The sequence below is a fragment of the Talaromyces rugulosus genome, chromosome V (assembly GCF_013368755.1).
Source record: "Talaromyces rugulosus chromosome V, complete sequence".
Taxonomy (NCBI): domain Eukaryota; kingdom Fungi; phylum Ascomycota; class Eurotiomycetes; order Eurotiales; family Trichocomaceae; genus Talaromyces; species Talaromyces rugulosus.
In genome coordinates, this window is record NC_049565.1 from 3,291,326 (window position 1) to 3,313,440 (window position 22,115).

A 22,115-nucleotide genomic window follows, 5' to 3' on the forward strand; every position below is an offset into this window, starting at 1 on the left:
AAAAAATGAATCCTTCGTATCACATGTACAGTTCCCATTACACATGCAGGCCATTTGATGTTAACTTCTGTTGCTCTTTTCTCCCCGCTAGACGATTGTGTACAGCAAATCTCCATTCCCTGATAATTTTGAATATGAAGAGATGCACCAGTATCAGTAAAAGGAAGCATGTTCCAACTGCGATCATGAGGCTGATCCAATAGCAGACTTCGGTCATCGCGATAGTCGTATACTTTTCTTCTAACGTTGCTGCGGCCAGGTTGACTTGCATGCAATTCAGCAAAATCGAAAGAAAGGCGAACGCACATAGAATTAGACCTTGGATCCGTGCGAAGTACGCCCGATACTGATAATCCACTCGTTGATAACGTGTTCTACCTAAAAGAATTAGCGCATAGTAGTTGAGTCGAGTAAGTCGAATTTCTCCGTAATGATATCGTCCGGAAACCTCGTTGTCGGTGACGTCGTTGAGATTGGCAGTAAAATGGCAAAATTGATACCAGGTCACTTCCTTGGGTACCAGACAGAGAGCCGCATCTTGAGCAATGCGAAGATCCGACTCATGCTGGATCAGGTAAAGATAAGATCGCAAGTAGCCGAGTGCAGCCTTTCTGAGATTGATGATATCATCGTGCTGAGATGGATTGCTTAAATATTTATGCCAAAATGAATAGCATGCCAAGTATTGGGGGAGAGGCTTGACAAAAATCCGATCATCGATCCAGACGAGATGAAGGCGAGGATCCTCCGTGATGATGATCTTCCGCCCCTTGACCATCTGTCGATGCAACGGAGAGATATTGCCGTTATCCTGCTTCGACATCCACCACAGTTTGCTCGATATTGTTTCGAGGTCCGTCGCCCAGACTTCTTGCCGAATAAAGTGGAACAGACTCTTCTGGTCGCTGAGCTTGATCCGGGGATGGCCTGGTAGGCAGTCCTGCGACCCGTCAAGGTCACTGCTCAGCTGGTCGGCCTTTTGAAATGGACATGGCAGTGAAGAGTTTCGTGCAGAACCTGTCATCTTGTGAAAGCGCAGGATTTTAAGATAAATGGAGTCGCCCGGGCGCTGATTGTTGGAGAATTAAAGGAGAGAAGAGAATTTCCACTCTCAGATTTGATTATATAGCGAAATTTGCATCCAGCCTTGTGAGAGCCTTCTGGAAAATCAAGGTATTGAATCAACCGAAAAATTTTCAAAAATCCAATTACTATCAACAATGTCAAAAGAGACATGTGTTTTTATCATTGCGATGGTCGTTAATATCAGTACCAGATGTGTTGTATGACGGAACCCCGCATCAAACCGCTCCGTTGATTCAGCCTCACGGGAATGCAACAATGCCTGACCCAGCCTACCATCCAAGGCACATCCGCCAACAGCCTACCCATCAGCACATCTGTAGCTACCAAAAAATAATAGTGGCTTCATGAGTAACAATAATGCCGAGATATTACCTATATTATAACATCAACAGCAATAGGGATAGGCATCTTGGATATTATATATAAAATTAGAGTACCTGGCTAGCAAAATTAAAATTCACTGATTTCGCAAGGCCAGGCTCACAAAGACAGGTGCAAGAGAATGACGATATTAGAGGTCCAGAACGGAACAATAATCACTCATATTCCATCCATGAATCTCGCGTTCGGCCTTGCGTTTTTCCTCCAACTTGGACAGCAATCTGTCTGCAGTTTTCGAGCTCTCTTGACGTGTGGAGCTTGGTTTCACCGCCTTCAGGTCGCGCTTCCTCTGCGCTTCAATGATATCGTCATAGCTCATCACTTTCGCATTTCCTACGATCGTTGAGCTGCTGGATTGTCGACAGGTCTTTTCATTATTCTGCTCGAACAGGATCCGGTTCTCGTCCAGCAACAGGGCGCGCTCCGCAAAGGCCTTTTCGGCGGCGCGGGTCAGTCGCTGCAGGCGTTGTTTGCACATTCTGTCCAAGCCCTGGGCGTCTTGCTCCACCTCGTTGCGAAGCCAGGCAAAGCCATCGGAGGTGACGGGGCTGTAAATCGACGCATCGGAGACGGCGGGGTGGTCTGCGTGGATCTTGGTCTGTATCGTGGGCTGTGAGGTCTGAAACTCCTGGAGCACATGGGATGGGTCGAACGGAAATAGGCCACTTCTCGACCAGCCGGATCGGATATTGCGAGAAGTAAATGCTGCTTGACGAGCGCGATCGTAAAGATAGGTGAAGTGTTGCTTGCCGATCGTGTTTACTCCCGCTCGACATGCCTGCTCCACCTGTGCGCGGTATGCGGTTTTCAGAGGACCAAAGACGCCCACATCACATGGCTGCAGTTTGTGAGATGTGTGGGAGGGCAGACGGCAGAGGATAATACGATTGGCAAAGCAAAATTCCATGAGCTCCAGAGACTCATGCGTGCCAAATCCATCGCAGATCAGCAGTCGCGGCTGACCGGCCGCTCGATCTCGGGTCTGCGGATCAAACACATGTCGCACCCAGTACAGACTGATGTCTGTATTCGTATAGCCCGTCTTAGAGCACGCAAAGTGCCATCCAGGCGTGGCGTGGGTGGTCCATGAACTTCGAAGGGTGGTCGCTGGCCAGATAATGAGAGGACAGAGGGACCAACCGTCGGCAGAAATGCATTCGATGGCGGTGACTAGCGTGCGCTTCACCGTGGTCCCTCGATGCTTTCTCAGGTCGTCCTTGTTGACGAGGACTTTTAGAGAATTGAGAACGCTGAGGAGGACTCCCGTCTCGTCCATATTATACACGTTCGCCGGGAGAATGGCGGGATCGGCCAGCTCTCGGCCAATGACAGCAAACCACTCCTGGACTTTCGCCTTGATCTGTCGGCCATCTCGCTTCCAATCGATCGCCTTTAGCCGTCGTGACTTCAGCTCTGGATGTCGTTGATAAAAGCTTTGTGGCCAATCCTTTCCCGGCGGTCGGACCTCGAGATCTGGGTCTGCGATCTGGAAGATCGAGGATCGTTGGCGCACGATGGTCTGGGCAAGCGAACGGAGAAACCTTACTGGGAGTGGATAGCCATTGTCCGCCATTCGCAAGACATATTCCGTCAGCGCCTGCTCCTCCTGTGGGGTGAGATACTGCTGATTAGCGGCCTTGTCCGAGATGGAAGGCTTCTCGTTGGCCCTACGCCATAATGTGGCGGCGGAAATCCCGGTCGATCTGGACTGGATCGCGTATGATGTCCGCGTATGACGTCGATTGGTGCAGGGCATCGAAGTCCGGCCTTTTACACAGGATGGAATTGAAGCTATTCACACTTTCTAGCAAGGGTACAGCCTAGACATTGCCAAACACCTGTCTATCGCTCAACAATAGATTTTAGATATGCTATATTGTAGCGGAGGATCATCTTTAGCTTACCCGGTTCAAAACTTTTAAACCCGATTTAAACTATGTGGCGCAATTCATTGAAACTTGAGAGTATTGAATCTATGTGTATGAGTGTATATGTGGGCTGATTAACTTTCAACTGACCAGTGAAATCATTATCTGGCCTTGATTACTTCTCGATTATTTTTTTGCTCCATGTTGTTAACTCTTCAGCCACGCAAAATTGACAACTGCTGGGAAATGAACATGCTGGTTAGGTTCATTAGTTATCAGTTAACCACCCCAGCAAATAAAATCGGAGTATGATAAAATGAAATATGTGTTGACCTTTAAACAGCAATAGATGAACATTTGAAGAGCATGAGCAAATTATGACCACGTGGGTATGTTGAAATAGACAGCACAACGATTATCGACCATCAATAAACAATTCAAAACAATCGACCTCCTGTAGTAGCACTGGTGTTTAATTGCTTGTTGGAGTGTTTTCAGAGGGCAAGGTATGTGGGTCTGACGCTGTGCATTTTTAAACACTGTATGGGCAAGTTTGACCAATTATATGTTTTCACCAGTGTGTTTAACGGTCACTTTATGGAAACCACATCTTGCTGCCTAGATATGAGTCATAGGTCACGCGAATGACAGGGTCTACAGCACCCCCCAGGTGCGGACATGGTGCAGACATGTTTTGGCTCGTCCCTGAAGCAGGTCCCACGGAAACCGGCGTTTTCCCACGAAGCTACGTCAAAAGTAGCTAGATTGGGGCTAAACCGAATGTGAACTAGTCATATATTAGTCACTGATGCGAGGGCAGTGCTTGGCATTGCTCGCGACCGGACTCTTTACTTTTTGATCCTGTGAGTAGGAAACTCATATCCAACAGTTAAAAATTCTCCATACATCGTGATAGTTAGTTGGAGATAAGGTACATTTTGTTTTGTACGAAATGTTACAGGGTGAGGGTTGCAGAGTGCTGACCCAATACCCCGCACTACCTGATCGATTCAGCCTTGTCGACCAGGCTGAAATACTCTTTCCCCGGTACATGACCAACTCGCTCTCATTTATTCCATTATTGTTGAGTATGACCGCACATCGCTATGGCTAGTCAGCGAAAGTCGCACGTCTTCCGGGTGACGGGTTTCTCTAGGGATCGACCTGATCCAGATCTCCACACCGCATTACAGAAGGCGCTCGACGACAATTTCACCGACGATGAGAGATTGCAAATCCAGGCTGAGATCTTAATCGCGCCATCTTGCTATGAATCTGACAGTGAGAGAATAGCGCTGGTGCAGTTTCGTGGTGGAGTGCCTCGGTTCCTCGGTGAGCTGCGAGTCGACCCTCTCGGAGACTGGCAGGTCGAGATGGATGACTGTGACATCAACTTTGACTGCCATTTCTTCGGGTTTACCCAACTGTACGCGCTGGATGAAAACGAACCGGTGATTGCAGAGTAAGAAAGACGACTCGTAACTACTAGGCGAAATGCTCACGGACAACACCATAGTATCATCGCTATTGCGGGATTAGATGGACACGCATATGGATCGTGGCAGGGAAGGGGGAATCTCGGTCGAATGTGGCTTCGCGATTTCCTATCAAAGGACCTACCTCGATGTCGCACGATGATCTATGGGTACAACTCCAAGCTCTCGAGTCATGGGGTGGACACGATCCTTGACTACGGGCGAGAGTTGATGGAGGAGATCAAGAAGATCCGGGATACCAAGGAGGTAGAACTCTATCTACTGAGCGGTGTGCTTGATCAAGTTCGCGCTGATTACGAGACTAGCTGCAACAACGACCGCTTTTCTTCATCGCACACAGCTTCGGAGGCATTATTTTGGCTCATGTGAGACCACCATCAAAGTTGAGGTATAGTATGCTGACACTTCTAGTGCCTGGTCCGGGCCATCCAGACCATGGAGGACGACCACCCAGCCATCACATCGCTGTATCGGGCCACGTACGGCATGATCCTCTTTGCCATCCCGCACAGGGGCCTCCTCGTGAGCGATATCCAGCAGATGCTAGCTGGGGATAAGAGCCATCCGCGCGAGAGATTACTGCAGCAGATCTCCAGCCAATCAGACCTACTGATCCACCAGCTGGCGGATTTCAAGAATCTGATCCGAGACCGCAAGGTGGTCAGCTTCTACGAGACGGAGCAGACGAGGCAGTTGGTCTTTGTACGTATTGGTCTGCGTCTTCGACAGAGATACGTGTTAACTATCGCCATAGAACTCGGATCACGGACGATGGGAACGCACGGGGGATTTCATCACGACGGTGGATGCAGACTCGGCGCTTCTCCAGCTTCCCGACCATGTGGAGGACAAGGTGCCACTGCATGCTGATCACTCGATGATCGTAAAATTCAACAATCGCAACGCGGCTGGGTATCGAACGACGCTCGATAAACTGCGACAGTTCGCCCAAGACGCCCCACCGGTGGTGGCGGCTCGATTTGGTGGGTGACTGATTCGAGAGACTTTCCACGAGCTAATGCGGACGATTTCCAGTGCAGGCACGTAACCGACCCCAGCCATGCTCTACGGTACCGTTCAAGAAGGACCCGATGTTCGTGGGGCGTGAGAATACTCTCGAAGACATCAAGACGTGGCATCAAGCGATCGGTCAGCGCCACGAACGGATGGCATTGGTAGGGTTGGCCGGGGTGGGGTTAGTAGTTGCTCTTAAAAGGGCTATTTGCATTCCAACTAATGTATTTGTTCCCTAGCAAAACCCAGACAGCCATCGAGTATGCCGACCGCGTGCGAGCATCCGCACCGGACATGTGGGTGTTCTGGATTCACGCCAGCAATGCGGCGCGAGTGGAGCAAGGCTACCAGCAGATTGCGGCCGTGGCCGAGATCCCAGGACGCGACGACCCCAAGACGAACACCCTGCAGCTCGTCTATCGGTGGTTGTGTGATGAGAGCCATGGCCGCTGGCTGATGGTGCTGGATAATGCGGATAACGACCAGATCTTTTTCCGTAGCGACGACGTGGACGGACGAGCCCCACTGGTGAGCTTCCTGCCCCAGGCCACCCACGGATCGGTCCTGGTCACATCGCGAAATAGTCTGGCGGCACGGAATCTGGTCGGGACCGACGGTCTTGTCATTGACCTCCCGCCCATGAACGAAGATGAATCGCTCGCGTTGCTGCGGGCGAGGATCCCGGACAGCCCATCGCCGGCCGAGGATGAAACGGCGCTCGTCCAGGCCTTAGAGTATATCCCACTAGCGATCACGCAGGCGGCGGCGTATATTGCCACCCGGTCGCCCCTGATTACCGCATCGGCATACCTTCGGCTGTTCCATGAGAGCGAGCCGAAGCGGATCCGGCTTCTTCAGAATGAGGATTCCACGGATCTGCGGCGCGATCCCAGCGTTCGGTATGCAGTGATCACGACGTGGCAGCTGTCGTTCGAAGAGATCCAGCGGTCGCGGCCAGCGGCGACGGATCTCCTGGCGCTGATGAGTATGTTTGATCGGCAGGGGGTCCCGGAAGACCTGGTGCGCGACGAGGGCCAAGATATCCTCGACTTTCACGATGCATTGACGCCGCTGATCAGCTATTCCCTGATCCGGGTGGAACAGGACGAACGGCTTTTTGATATGCACCGGCTAGTGCAGTTATCGGTCCGAGCGTGGCTGGAGACGCACCAGCAGCTCCGCGGCTGGCAGGCTAAATCACGGAAGGTCATGGCACGGGTGTTCCCCAATGGCAATTATGAAAACTGGACACGATGTCGATCACTCCTTGCGCATGCCAGAAGTGTGCTGGAGGCTACGGGTGACATTGATGACGGAGATCAACTCCACGCCGCCACAGTTCAATATAATCTTGGGTGGTACTTAGACCTCCAAGGAAGATATGACGAGGCGGAAGCGATGTATCGACGGGCACTAGAAGCACGAGAGAACGTGCTTGGACGTGAGCATCCCGACACGCTCACCAGTGTCAATAACCTTGGATTAGTGTTCTCCAGCCAAGGGAAATATGACGAGGCGGAAGTGATGCATCGACGGGTACTAGAAGGATATGAGAAGGTGCTTGGACATGAGCATTCATACACGCTCACCAGTGTCGACAACCTTGGCATAGTGCTCTCCAGCCAAGGGAAATATGACGAGGCGGAAGCGATGCATCGACGGGCACTAGAAGGATATGAGAAGGTGCTTGGACGCGAGCATCCTGACACGCTCACCAGTGTCAGTAATCTTGGCCATGTGCTCTCCGAGCAAGGGAAATATGACGAGGCGGAAGCGATGCATCGACGGGTACTAGAAGCACGAGAGAAGGTGCTTGGACGCGAGCATCCTGACACGCTCACCAGTGTCAACAACCTTGGCAATGTGCTCTCCAGCCAAGGGAAATATGACGAGGCGGAAGCGATGCATCGACGAGCACTAGAAGCACGTGAGAAGGTACTTGGCCGTGAGCATCCATACACGCTCACCAGTGTCAACAACCTTGGCTATGTGCTCTCCAGGCAAGGGAAATATGAGGAGGCGGAAGCGATGCATCGACGGGCACTAGAAGGATATGAGAAGGTGCTTGGACATGAGCATCCATACACGCTTATTAGTGTCAGTAATCTTGGCTTAGTGCTCTCCAACCAAGGGAAATATAACGAGGCGGAAGCGATGCATCGACGGGATCTAGAAGGAAGTGAGAAGGTGCTTGGACATGAGCATCCCGACACGCTCACCAGTGTCAACAACCTTGGCAATGTGCTCTCCAGCCAAGGGAAATATGATGAGGCGGAAGTGGACATTACACATGAGAAGTGCTTGGTCCAGAACACTCCGACACGCTCGCTACCATTGATACATAGACTTACTCGCTTTTTTAACCAACGAAAGCGTAGATAGATGGCTTTGACTGATTCGACCTTTTGGCATGTAGAAATACTCATATAGGACTATAGTCATGTAAATTTATAGTACACCCTTTCAATACGTATCTTGTACCTATAACCTTCATATTTACTGCAATAGCCACATCTACATCCGTTCATTTTTGTACTCTTTCAATTATTTGGTACTTTCATTCTTTCCTTGTCGAAGCTGGCCTCCTTGGCCGTCACCTATCTGAATTGGACCTCGTTCTTTTCAGCGGCAGTAGTAAATTTCATACAAATTGTTACACAGCTGTTTTTATTTCACCGTATTGAGCTAGTCTGTAATTTTCCTCCATGTATCTTTTCTACCGCCAAGGATTGCACACATTATCAATATTTACACTCTCAGATGGTATGATTGATATTAAACGCACCCCAGGAATTCAGGCCGATACTTTATTAACACATCCTGTTGAACATGCATTTCAGATGTTGATAGAGGCCATCTTGGCATCATTATCGTGTCGAGGAGGTTTTATGCTGGTAAGCGCCAGGCTGTAATTGGCAGCCCCACTACCATGTAATTTTTGCTTGGATAAGAGATTCAAGAAACAAAATGAATGAAAATATGCAGACTCCCTTTTATTGATTTCTAGTCGGTGGAGTTGTGATCAGGTTGCTAGAACGTGTAGGTATCTGGGAGTTGTTTCATCACACAGGGCGTTTCATGTCGCCGGGATGGGGGTTACCCATTCTTTTTTGGTCAATGGCATAACAAGGAAATGAAACGTAGGAGCTCACCTGGTAAATACTTCCTTACGGCCCACATGAAACTAGGGTTGTAACTAAACTCAAAACCCTGTGATGCAATGAAATTCAGACCAAAGATACCAGCTAATCCACCGAAAACTAAACTATTAGAAGCTCTTGGCGGTGAAAACTCGCCAAGTTGCAGAAACGACACGTCACTGAAACTTGTACCACCAATATTAAAAGTTTCATTTCCTAGCCAGACTAGAGGCCAAGAGCCATCGTCTAGTTCCATCCAGATGCTTTTGTCCACATCTGTAAAGGACGTAGAAGCGGAGCTATTATAATGACCTGTGGAATTTAGTACCATCACAGAGGTTTCTAGATCCAAGCGGACATCGAGAAGTTGGCCAGGGGTTCCTATTTCAATCTGCCCGGTCAAGCTGTTTGTATCAATGCATCAGTTCTACTGTGCGGGTAGGGGTAACTACATACCCCCAAATGTCGGAGATGGTAAGCGGGACCACGGAGCTGAAGTTGGATTGATTCCCAGGTGCAGGGCTCCGTTCGTGTCTACCACCTAGTACAACAATGGATAATAGACTCCAGGCCGTCCAATAAGAGAACATGGTAGCCATTTATTCAATCCCAGCTCAAGAATGCTATCAGGCTCATTGGGGCCTTCTGCCGATGGTTATATACCGTAATGGTGCAGACCATAAATATGTGCGTTGATTACCCCAGGATAAAACCGATATTAATTCTTAGGGTGCGTAGGGCGTTAGTCAAATAAAAGCTATGGCAATTGTCCTCGGGCTACTTCTGTAGGGGACTGAGATATGCGGCCATATCCTATTTATGATAGCTTTCCTTGGACTAAAGTAGCGAGGTAGGGACTCGAAGCTATCCGGAGATGCTGTTGAGATCTTGCAATGTCCTCCAAGTACCATTCGTATGTGAAGGTTCTATCGTTGGAGTATGAAGTGACGTCATGTTACAGGGTGAATCAAAACTGCCTTTATCTAGTTACACCCTCTTTCATTCATTGTGTCCTACTTTCAAACCTTTGATTAATAAATTAGTATTAAAGCAGTTAGTTATGTATGTTAGCTATTACTAGACTATGGTCCTTACATACTTGTTACGTTACAATTTCTCACGGGCCTAGAGCTTTTCTAAATTCGTTTGATAATTAAATTACGCTAATAATAAGTCACCACTCAGAAAATTATGTATTTAAGTGTTAAGTATTTGAATTGCATGCTGACATTTGCAAGTCGTGGTTGTGTATTTCATGGCACTATTTTGAACATTCCTCTAACCAATCTACGCCCCCAAGTTCCCGATCATACGCAATACAAGGCTTATCACTGAATTTGGAATGAGAAATAGAATAAACAATGCCATCCAACCTGTATTGAAGTAAAACCGGTGCCATTACTGTATCGCTCTTCCATGAATGTAGAATCACGTTATTCCTATGTCCAAAGTCGGTTTTGAAATTTGATTTCGATAAATTTGCTGTTTCCTATTAAACGGGGAAGGTATATAACAAAATCAACTTTGTTGTCAAAGGTATTGTTGTCATCGTAACACGTCCCGCAGGACAATCGTGGAACAATACCATTTTTTGAGAATAACCCGCGGATTCGATCTGGGCAGACAAGGTCGATCCTGTTAGGTGAAGTTCTCCAAGCAGTATGGCCAGCCTTATATCCTTTGTATTCTGGAGTAGATTGATAATGTTTGCCGTGATACTGTATACAGTACACCTCTCGTTCTTCACGACTCAGGTTTGTAGGCTGGTCAATATCGACTATAGAACAACCTTTATGCCGTAGTGACTGATAGTTTCGTATAGCTTTCAGTAAGGTATTGGAACAGAGGTGTCCATTTGTGTATAGACTTCGACAGCAAAATGTGTAATTCCGCCTTTTTAAGCTTGGGAATGCAACCACATAGAGGATCGTGAATTGTATGTTTGAAACGGTCATCACCAAAGAAAATCACTTGATTATCTGCGGTCATTGAGGCACTAGTCAATCGGAATATCATGTTGCTCTTATATTTTTGGACTACGAAAATCACTCGAAATGTCAATCGTTGTGACCGTCTAAAGATGCGGAAAGTTCTTGGCGTTGGGAGTAGCCCTGCTGTCCGATTGTCTCTGTGGTGACACTTGGCCAACTTTCACCAAAAAACTCCCCAGGCGCAAGAAAAATAAGCGAGACGACGCCAATGGAGGAAAAAGAAACGGAAGATTGAAAGAACAGGGACGACACTGGGTCTTGGTAAATAAGGGCTTGCGGAAGCGTCAGCATATACCTCAAGAGGAATAAAGTCCTCGGGTAGAGCAAATACCAGGGTTTTTAGCACTAACGGCGGAGTTCTCGTGACAAGGTTTGGAAAAACACCACTATTGCGTGTGGTATTACCCAAAAAAGTGACGAAACCCCCCAGGTTAGGATGTATCGACTGCGTGTAAGAATATCATAGATCCTCATTCGTATAGATAGCATGTTGGTAAGTTTTACGTGAATCGATATCTGTGTCGACGGTGGAATATTATATCCCACGGGAATGCTACTACTAACACTCTCACTAACTTTTCTTCTCATAACAGCTACAAGTTTTTATATAGCTAGATCCAAACTACATGTTTAATTCTGTCCCAGTGTGGAGACATGTTTGCCTTGAGTGTGTAACAGTAGCAGATATTCTGGCCAGCCCCAGGCAGTAATATCTAGAAAGTGGGACAGAATTTAATAAGGAGAAAGGGTGGAAGAAGACTCGAATATTACTGAATACGCGGGAAAAGGGCTTGTTTCTTTTAGCTAGATACACAAAAGTTGTTTATATTATCAAATAGCCCCTCATATTGCCAAGGCATTGGTTAAACAGGCAAACGACGCGTATAATATTAATTCAATTTCCAACATATTTAATCATAGGCTGCGCTGTTCAAACACTGTTAAAGAAGAAAAAAAAAAGATCAACGACCCAGATATAAAGAGAATATATGGCCTCATTTTCTGACTTCAAGTATCTGTTGTGAATCAAAATGAAATTTTGGCGGGGGCTATGGTTTGGAATCTGCGAAAGGTACTTGGCTTTCAACTTATGGCTTATGATGCTGACAGGGTTCAGGATTACACGAAGTAAGGCCAACGGGACAGAGTAAGATTCCCAATAATCATGCCACTTCTCTTGGATTTTTCTACAGTAGAAACCAAGATACACGAGCGCGAAAATTCTTTCTAAGCCTTCTAAAAAAAAGGTTGAGGACAGCTCGCAATGACACTCTAATCCTCAGATGTCAAAACTGTAAAAGGTATCGATCACGCCGTTACCATCGACTGCATGAAATAGACCCATGGATGTTTCCAACGAAAGGCAACTGTTCTCGAGGACAGTGTAGAGATATTCCGTTTAAAATCCCTGAACTCGAATGATGCGGGGCACATGCAGTCTATGACAGTCATAACCATCCTCAAAGGAGTGGCGTATTCTAGGTGTTAGGAAAGCCTGCGGGAAATATGTTCCCGGAGCAATTGTTTTTGAGAACCTCATCGATGACCAGGTTTTTATTAAACGTAATGCCGAGAATGTTTTGTGGTTAGGAAGTCCTATTAAATTGAACCCAACAATGAAAGTTTTGTGTTGCCCGTAAGCCTACATATAAGTGATCATACTGCGACTTAAGTCAGTAAAAGCAAGGCTAGAAGAAAAGTCAATTGACTTGCCGTTGAATGAACGCCTCTGGCTGTTTGTTACTTGTGCTTATAGTAAGTATTCTAAGCTATCTGCGGACATCAGAAAAAATGTAGATATCACGTGGTACAAATGTCATTATAAGTATCGCCGTGTTGCCCTTGGCTGAAATTAGATGTCTTGAGATACACAATGATGGCTGATGATTCATCAAGTTGCTATAGTGCGGATAACGAACGGGGCCGGGAGCCGCCATGCGTAGGCGCGTACGAGAAACTACTACCACCATTGCCCACACAGCCTGTTACCTTGGACATTGAGCATCAGATCCGTGATATTGGCGGCTTCACCGTATCGGCAGAACTTTCCCCTATTCGTTTACAAGTTTCAAAGAAGAACGTTCCCAGATCACAGGAAGAACGGCAGCGTCGCCTTGACTACGATCTGGACTCACTGAAATGGGAAAATGAATTTTTCGGTGTTTGTAACGATGCATTTCACGAAACTCTATTTTCTGTATTAGACGTGTCGAATGAGATAATATCTCAGTGCCAACTTGCGGCACTAAAGCGCATGTGGCAGCCCGAGGATGAACCAATGAGCAAGGAGTTTATGAGGGATGCTGTGGGCAAGTTGGACGCAAAGGTGCAGCGGGCACACCAAAAGGAGGAAGAAGCAAAGAACGCATGGCTAGATAAATGGAAACAAAAAAAGGATGTTGAAGTTTTGATGCCCTGGATATAAAGAGGGATCGCAGTGATTTTTCAAACCAGATTTGGTTTCCAGCGAGAGTAAGGTCGCCATATGAAAGCTGCACCCCTATTCTTTTAACGGCGTGTGCAACAAGTTCTCTTGACTGTTCATGGCTATAGTTATTCAGCTTTCCGCCAAAGTAAATATAATTCAGAGTGTCCTCCTGTTATTTGGAAACCAAACTCGAACGTAGAATGACGCGGCTAGGAAGAAAGCCCCAGATCCCAAAAAAGGGACATAGTACACAGCCAGAACAGATCAGGAAAAGACGACATAACCTTTTCAAGCGCCTTGCAGAGTTTAATGATCGCTATGGTATGGACATATGGATGATCATGAAAACGCCGAACGGCAGGATCTACACCTTCTACACCAACCCCGATGAGCATGTTCCCACAGAAGAGGAGATGGTAAGTCGCAAAACTGCAATTTACGAGCCACTATTGACCATTCGACACTAGATCGAAAATAAACAGCCTGTTATTCACAAAACTCCGGCCGATTATGCGTCTAAGCCTCGGGATTCATTTGTAATTCGTGACCCACCCCCTTTGCTTCTTCCACGCCCACCATATGACGGAAACTCGATTCTATCCGCAGAAAGTACAAATTAATTCTTGGTGTACTATAATCAGGAAATATGGGGCTCATATCTACCAATGATCTATGCCAACAATCCATTCCTTGATAAGTATATGACAGAATGTCCAAATTTCGTAGACAAGCCAGCAACGTGTTTGAACTACGGACTGGTAGAGTGAATGGCTCATACAACTTTCCTTCGTTAGACGGCTAGTGTAGAGCCAAATGTTTAGTTTCAGGAATCACATAATTCGCAGTCAATTTGTAATCTATAGCTGTTTGAAAGTATATGTTGGAAACTAGATTGAAAAAAAAAAAAAAAAAAAAAAAAAAGTTTAAAATCGAATACAGCAGAGGGCCATCTAGTGGTAGTAACCATTTCATACATAAATCCCTCTCGGTTCCCCAATCTAAAATTTTATGAGACAGCGGATTCTGGGTGTATCTCATCAATGCCACACACATGGACAGAGTATACTACCTCGTACATACAGTGGAGGCTCGATATTCCAAGCAGGGACTACTAGTCTTTAATGCTTTCCGCCATGTCATTGATACATTTTGTGTACTTTATACTTTTTAGTGGAACCGCTTTTACGTGCATTCCAACATCTTGTCATATCGAAGCTCGGGCAAATCGGCCGTCAAATAATTCAACAACAAAGGCATTCTCTGGGAAGGAATCGCTTCATTGGACCCATAGCAATACTGTCCACACTATTTCATCACCAACCAAAACTGTGCATTATAGCCCTGTGCAGCACAGTGGCACAGAGAAAGTAACACACCCGGGAACGGTACAGTCTTCTATCGCACAGAATACATTGCAGTCCCTGTATTCCACAAAACCACCAACGGCCTTTGACCCCTCAGTTATTTCAAAATCTGTAGCAATCCATGATTCTGTTGATCATGGTGTGGAGACCACCACCATACCGCCGGCTTCTTTGGATCTACCTGCTTCTTCATTGGCCGGAACATTGACAGATGTCAGCGCTGCCAGCGATGATGTTTACACCCATCCCAGCTCAATAATGTCATCTACTATGACTACATTACCAACATCATATGGTTTGCCAATCTACAGCAGCAATACTCAGCCCTCGTTTGACAACGGCCACCACAGTAGCATCCCGCTCTCCACGGTGTCCAACATGCCCACAATAATCAGTCAAGCCGATTCCAACTATGACGAAATTTTGGGAAATAATCCCACTTCAACAAGAAGTGCAACTTCTTTCAATGATATTGAGGCTCAAACACAAAGTGGTCTTAAACCTGGAGATGTACTTACGTCAGTGAGGTCACTCAGAGACTTAGATGTCTCACATACACTCACATCAAGTTGTGACCCTGATTCATGCTCATCAGTATCCACTCATTCATTGACACAATGGCAACACAGTGCCATCCAACTAGACCTACACCCATCTACCACAAGTGTTAGTTTACCATCCGTATCAAGTGATAAATTGCAATTGTCAGATACAGTTGGCTGGGAAACATCTCATCTTAAAGCACATACTACCCAGAAATTTAATTCTGAAGACCAACAAACTGGTACATTCATCTCCGTTTTTTCACAAGCCACAACTTTGCCGATAGCTTTCCCGGGCCCATCAAAAGATGTCACGTCTCTTCATAGTATACCCCGTGTAAAAATGACACAGAGTGATACCACATCCACATCGGGTCTGTTGGAAACCATTACCAGCTTTACATTTACCCTAAGTGAAACTTCTGGTTCCATGGTTCCGGCCCAAACAGGGAGTGCCGCGAGCGAACAAACTAGTTCCACGAGTCAATCGCCAAATTCAGACAACTCGAGCGACTCACACCCCGTTTTGAGTAGTAGTGTCGAAATTGCCGCGGGCGCCGTCGGCGGTGCTGTCTGTCTTGCATTGGCCGTATTCTTCTTCACAGGTCGTCTCCGAAGGACGACGGGCACTATTCCAATTAGGAATGAAACTAACCCTAACATGTCCCATTTTTCGTTTGACTCTTAGGTATTCATATTACTGGGCCCTGTAACTTTATAGCATGGTTTTTTCCATAGAGTATATGATAAATTACATATATTTCACACTGCTTGGCGAGGAAATGACTAAACTTTATACCGTGCAGCCTAATCCAGAAAAGGATTCCCAGGATGAAGTTCCCAGGACGCATTCTATCCCAGGCAGGATAATATCTTGGGTTTAGAGTTCTGGGTATCATCTGGTTCTGGGTGTTTAATCCCAGTATTATTTTGAACCTGGGGTGCCAGTCCCATATCAGACGTGGGTCTAGGACACTTGTGTTAGGAGAACTTTCCTGGGAAGCACTTCCCAGGTCGCGGGAGGTTTTTTTCTTCTTCTTCTTCTTCTTCTTCAATTCATAGACTGACCCAGCCGCCCTAGTGGCAGCTATGCAGCGTACAACTATAAATACAGGTGTTCCTGCTTCTTGCATCCAGAAATCAAGTCGCTCCGGCCAGAGTTACTTCCTCCTTCTGGTCCCGGCAGTTGCACCCTACTCATAGCTCTAATAACTGTTCCATATCTCTGCTCTTGTCAGACCTTTCCTGGTCCTCCTCTGCTTCTGTATACCATAAAACACTCGTCTACGTTATGTGTATTTCAGTACTGTGGTTGGAACTGCCCGGAATTGCTCCAGGAGTCCCGTCCTCAACATCATCTTGGCTGCTTGTACTGCCATTGTCGGGCTACAGAGAATGCTTTTGATGTCTATGCATGGATGCTTGCCTGCCCACATTCGGTGTCGTTCGTCCGTCCAGTTCCTGCATTCTAGCAGGATATGGCGCACTGTTTGGCGCCCGTGTCCACATTGGCATTGATCGGTGTCGGTCTTGTCGATGCTGTGGAGATATGCGCGTAGGGCTATCTTGGCTGTGCGCATCTGTGTAATGACCGAGCTAATCGCTCTGTGTGTGCCGATATGTGTGGTTAGTACCCCCTTTCCGGGCCGAACACCAAGTCTGAACAGTTCTCTGCCATGTTTAGCCTTTTCCCAAGATTTTTCCCACTCGCTTTTCATCGTCCGTCGGATGGCCGATTTTGTGGTTGCCGTTAGGGTTTGGACAGATTCCGGTTCTGGCTGTGGCTCTGGGTTCGTTCTTGTGTTGGGATTGTGACCGGCGGCTTCCTTGGCTGCTCGGTCGGCTGCTTCGTTACCTGGAATCCCTATGTGTGCTGGAATCCATCGAATCTGCACTTCCCAACCCTGATCTCGGAGTTTGTCGAGTGATCGTATGGCCTCTGCTAGGATATACTGTCCCGAGGGACATTTCGGGTTGGCCATTGCTTGAATGGCGGCTTGATTGTCGGTAAAGACCACACATTTTCCAGGCGTGTTCGTCTTTGAGTGTATGTCAAGTACAATCTGAAATGCCAGGTCGATCCCTCTTAGTTCAGCCGCATACACCGTGGAAGTGGTCGATGCACCCATGTATTCTGTCCTCTTTGTCTGTATATCTCGAAACTGGAGCATAGGTGCTATTGCAGCAGCCCCTACGCGTTCGTCGATGCCACTGCCATCGGTATATATACTTAGTGTTGTTCGTTCTGTTGCGTTATGTTCTTTCACTGCGGCTTCTGGAGATTCGGCGATGGTGTCGCGGGAGGTTTCAGGTAGTTACTCCTGTATTACATAGTTTTCTAGGATACTATTCCTGGGATGTATGTAGTAGTAGGACTCATAGACTCCTAGCCGCTTTACTATAAGATTTCATCATCCTCTACCTCATCCGCTGCTGATTTTAGGTCAAAATCGAGATTGTTGTCTGCTACATCCCAGGGCCTATCTCTCCCAGATTGAGGTTCCCACTTCACTTGTAAGAAAGATGCTACAGTATCAAGATACCTGCCGTAACTACTTTGCCAATCAATACGTTCCTTGTACGCAACCAATCCTATCACACCGTTCAAGGTAATATATCCACTGCTGATTGATAGATTAACAGGATCTGTTGTTCCCGTGGATTTAACTCGCTCGAGAGTAAAACCATCCTGGGTGAATTTTGCCCCCAATGCCGCCAAATGCAGCTGCTTTATATCGAAGAGTATCGGCCGCCATTTTTTGGGTGCGAGCCTGACCCAGAATTTGACCTGTATGCGTTCCTTTTGGCGTACACTTCGCCGTGGACCTTGTTCATCTGCTGTTTTTCGCTTTCTTTGCGGAGTAGTGGTGCTGTCAATGATTCGCTGTGTTTCCTTATGCGGAGCATTTCCAGCTTCACTGGGGGGAGAGTACTCCATATTCTTCCAGCTATCCAGTTCGTCATTCATCGCTTTCAAAATCTCGCAGTAATCATGGGCGAGCTGTTCAATTGTGGCACATTCTGTTGTATTAGGGCTGGCATCGAGCTCAATATTGTCTCTGATATGGCCTTGCCTTTGATTTATTCGATCTTGTATTATGTTGCACTGACCACTCAACTGAGACTGCTTTTCTTGTTGTGTGGGAGGGGCGGTAGTCCCGAGTAGTTCCTTCACTTTTCCCTGTATCAGTTGTGTCAGTCCATGGTACACTGAATCTTCTACAACTCCAGCCTGTTTCCATGCAGTATCGACCGCCATCTTCCCGCTTTCAAGAGTTTGTGTAGCACCGTTATTCTTGACCGTTTCAAATTTGCCATATGCATCTTTGAATTCTTGTCCAAAATCATGGTCTTTCGCAAGATGTCCAACAACACACTCAACATGACTGTATATTTTGCACAGCCTTCTTTGGAATTCATCTAACTGTTCTTGAAGTCTCGATTCCAGCTGGTCTAAGACTTTCCCTCGCGAGAGTATTCGATTTTCACAATCTGTCGTAGTATTGACCATAGCATCAATTACGGCATTGGGACCCAATCGGTCTAGAAGTGTCATGTCGGATTGTAGCACTTCATGCTCCTTGAGAAGCTCCTCTTTAATTTGGGCTTTTTTGTTCTCATCCGTCACATAGTTGCAGTTCTTCTTGATTAAGCTCACGCGCCTAGTCTGCTCTTGGAATTTCAGCCTCAAATTGTTGCTTGCGTATTCTCGCACTATAGGTTGTGTATTCTGTATAAAATTTGTAAACTGTTTAGAAGAGGAGTGAAATTCATCTATCCAGTGTGATTGCTTGATATGTATGGCGTAACACGATTGCTCATCCAGGGTGGTCACAGTATTTTGTGCATTTTCAAAAGTGGTTTTTGATTTAGTCCACTTTTGTAGCAGCCGGAAACAACTGTCCCACTCGATTTTCTTGTTTTTCAATATTTCCAGCTGCTCCGCACGTTGTTCTCCAATTATCATTTCCTTAAGATGTTTCCCTATACCACAAAACTCCTGGAACACGGGATTACTAGTATGAAACAGGTGTGATATTTCCATGGTGTTAGATACGACCTTATATTGATTAATGTGAGTAGATATTTGCTGTGTGAATGATATGTCATCATCAGCTTGACAGCGGTAATGGTTGATAATGCCAGGCAATATGTTGACTAGTCGTGTGTAGAGCTGATTGCTCTCATTTAAAGCTTGGATTGTTGCAGGATTAATATCCTGCACAGGTTTCAACAATCCTTCTTTTATGTGCTGTAGTTCGAATTTCAAGAGTGAAGACATTTCACGTGGATTTGCAAGACCGGAAAGTCGTAAATCCACCTGCAACTGCAGGGCATCGGCCTGGGATCGAAGGTCTTGGAGCCGCTTTTGCTCCTTTGATGTTAATGTGTTGGCATCGTAAATATGCAACACACCACGGTGTTTACATAAGTTGGCATCAATCCAGCATATATCAGATTCAAGTTTTGAAACATCACTCAGCATGCCGTCAATTCTACTGATCGTGAGATCCACATTGATTTGAGATACAGGATTCTCAGACACGTCAATGGAGTCGCTCGTATCGGGATATCGAAGGTGTGGAAGTATTTCAGGACCAGCTGTCGGTGATGGGTTCCTGTAGTCGTCCCCAGATATGCCATCGATCCCATTGGGGTCCACAGCACCTTCCATAGTGTTGTCTAGATTTTCACCCATGTTATTGTCCACGCTGTGGTTCATGTTATGGTCCACGGCATCGTCCATAGTGTGGTCTAGATTTTCACCCATGTTATTGTCCACGCTGTGGTTCATGTTATGGTCCACGGCATCGTCCATAGTGTGGTCTAGATTTTCACCCATATTATTGTCCACGTGGTTCATGTTGTGGTTCACAGCATCGTCCATAGTGTGGTCCAGATTTTCACCCGTATTCTCGTCCACGTTGTGGTTCATGTTATGGTAATTGCTGTGGTCCATGTTGCCGTTCCCATGTATTTCACTAATTGGCGAAAACCCTTGTGGAAATCCAAAAAAATTGTAGAACAAACTCTGTAACACAAAAAATGTTGTAATTCTGGACTCGTTTCGTATAGTATATATATGGTCCAAAAAGAGGAATTGGCAATCCCATTGCCATGTTTGGGGGCTAGGAAGTCCGTATGTCTCCGCCGATTCTGCATATATTCTGGCGGAAGACTCGCATGTCAAGTGTCTCGACCTTGACTGGCCTTCCTGTGAAATGAGGTACTGTATGGCATTGGACGAAAAGCCAAGCTTCGAGGCAAAGACCGCTACCATTTTAGTCTCGCCTTCTACATCGATATGAAACCTGATTTTTCTGTGCCTCCGATGATCTGGCCGAAGAATATGCCGAATTGTGTATATCCAAAGCTGCCGATATGCGAGTTCGAAGCGCAACCTGCTATCAGCTGTCACAGTTCGGGTACTTGTCTCAGATACTTCAATTTGGAAGTTGTCACTCAGCTGTGCGTCAACTTTTCTTTCGAACATATGTTGCATCGACGCTCGTATATCCGGTTCGCGTGATCCAATGTCAGGAACTAGGTTGGCTTTATCGATTAGTTTTAGGATCACGGGGGCGCATTGATTGAGAATATGGACATCCTGAAAAAATGTGAACAATGTTGGGATCAAAAATCTCCGAGATAAAATAAGGCTACGTTCGACTGCACTGAAAGCCCCTAGAATTCTTCCATCTTGTAAAAACTGCTCCCAGCCTTCATCTTTAACCGTTCCCGGTGCGACACCTTGTAGGGTGACAACATGTCGCCCTGTGAGCTCCGTCATACGTCCCTCATCCTGGCTAACCAGTCTTGTGAAAAAATCCTTGATCTCGGTGAGATAGTGCACGATTTCCTATAGGATTAGCATAACTTATTAGAAGTGTCAAACAAGGACTTACTGAATTCACATGAAGAGACCGGATCTTGTGGAGCACGCCTAGATGAATGCCATCCCATAGCGCTGGTATCCGCTGCAGTGATGTCAAAAGAACACCAATTTCGGTTCCGGCTATGCGGATCAGGTTATCCTCCTTTGTTGGGGAGAGATAGGCACACCAATCCCTCGCCGACTCAAGATCACCAGTGTGCCTATATTGCTCAATAGTAAGGAAGATCTCGCCGTCGCTGAGGGGAGCTTGAACCACGTGCTTTCTTTTTAACATGTTTCGTAGCTCTAGTGATATATCTAGGTTCTATAAGATCCACCGATTGCACAGTTCAACGGCGACTTACCTTCACGGTATAAGTCAATTGGCCACAGCCGATCCCCCGGAGGGATATCGCGCGCCGCCATAACTCGGGAGCGCCCATCGAGACATACCAACTCGCCATGCTGAAATTCCAACCTCACGTAATCAATCGAGTCACGAGCTTGAAGTACCGTTCGACTGAGTCCTTTGACTTGTAGGGCGCGGTCGAGACTCTGACTGCGGACCACTGCACTGAGGTGATTCTCATGTATGGCGTCCTTGACAGCGGATCGTCGAAAGTTGCGTTTCCAGACCTTAACTCTGTCTTCGTTTGGCTGCAAGGCAGGTTGGTTGTCCTCGAATTGTGTCAATTGGGACAACTGTACAGTCACTGTGCCTAGAAATTTTTGCAGTGGCTCTCGCGTTAACTCAGCCTGCCGGCCTGCCAAGGGAGCCATATCGTTAGTATGCGAGCAGAAAGAGAAGTTGGAAACACAGCGACTTCTTAAGCACAGCTCATTTAGAAAAATTTTTATATGGGCATTGATATATGCGGCACTCAAAAGCCGCCTAGTCAAACCACGTCAAACATTCCTTGAGGAAATCAC

General features: G+C 46.7%; 6 protein-coding genes across 6 annotated transcripts; 3 read left to right on the forward strand and 3 right to left on the reverse strand.

Moving 5' to 3' along the window:
• Positions 1-37: 37 nt before the first annotated feature.
• TRUGW13939_09688 (uncharacterized protein) lies at positions 38-1,024 on the reverse strand (the record flags this gene model as incomplete). Its single annotated transcript, XM_035492808.1, has 1 exon — positions 38-1,024. One exon carries the CDS (start codon positions 1,022-1,024, stop codon positions 38-40), a length of 987 nt encoding a protein of 328 aa, XP_035348701.1.
• A 573-nt stretch (positions 1,025-1,597) lies between these two features.
• On the reverse strand, positions 1,598-3,223 carry TRUGW13939_09689 (uncharacterized protein; the record flags this gene model as incomplete). The annotated part of the gene is made up of 1 exon (XM_035492809.1): positions 1,598-3,223. One exon carries the CDS (start codon positions 3,221-3,223, stop codon positions 1,598-1,600), a length of 1,626 nt encoding a protein of 541 aa, XP_035348702.1.
• A 1,218-nt stretch (positions 3,224-4,441) lies between these two features.
• Positions 4,442-8,227, forward strand: TRUGW13939_09690 (uncharacterized protein; the record flags this gene model as incomplete). Its single annotated transcript, XM_035492810.1, has 7 exons — positions 4,442-4,797; positions 4,852-5,077; positions 5,137-5,196; positions 5,243-5,533; positions 5,586-5,814; positions 5,867-6,026; positions 6,085-8,227. 7 exons carry the CDS (start codon positions 4,442-4,444, stop codon positions 8,225-8,227), a joined length of 3,465 nt encoding a protein of 1,154 aa, XP_035348703.1.
• A 4,622-nt stretch (positions 8,228-12,849) lies between these two features.
• Positions 12,850-13,401, forward strand: TRUGW13939_09691 (uncharacterized protein; the record flags this gene model as incomplete). The annotated part of the gene is made up of 1 exon (XM_035492811.1): positions 12,850-13,401. One exon carries the CDS (start codon positions 12,850-12,852, stop codon positions 13,399-13,401), a length of 552 nt encoding a protein of 183 aa, XP_035348704.1.
• Positions 13,402-13,604: 203 nt separating this feature from the next.
• On the forward strand, positions 13,605-15,998 carry TRUGW13939_09692 (uncharacterized protein; the record flags this gene model as incomplete). The annotated part of the gene is made up of 3 exons (XM_035492812.1): positions 13,605-13,820; positions 13,872-14,013; positions 14,620-15,998. The coding sequence occupies 3 exons, from the start codon at positions 13,605-13,607 to the stop codon at positions 15,996-15,998; spliced, it is 1,737 nt and encodes a 578-aa protein (XP_035348705.1).
• Positions 15,999-16,599: 601 nt separating this feature from the next.
• On the reverse strand, positions 16,600-21,965 carry TRUGW13939_09693 (uncharacterized protein; the record flags this gene model as incomplete). Its single annotated transcript, XM_035492813.1, has 4 exons — positions 16,600-17,521; positions 17,710-21,170; positions 21,217-21,503; positions 21,551-21,965. 4 exons carry the CDS (start codon positions 21,963-21,965, stop codon positions 16,600-16,602), a joined length of 5,085 nt encoding a protein of 1,694 aa, XP_035348706.1.
• Between the last annotated feature and the right edge of the window lie 150 nt (positions 21,966-22,115).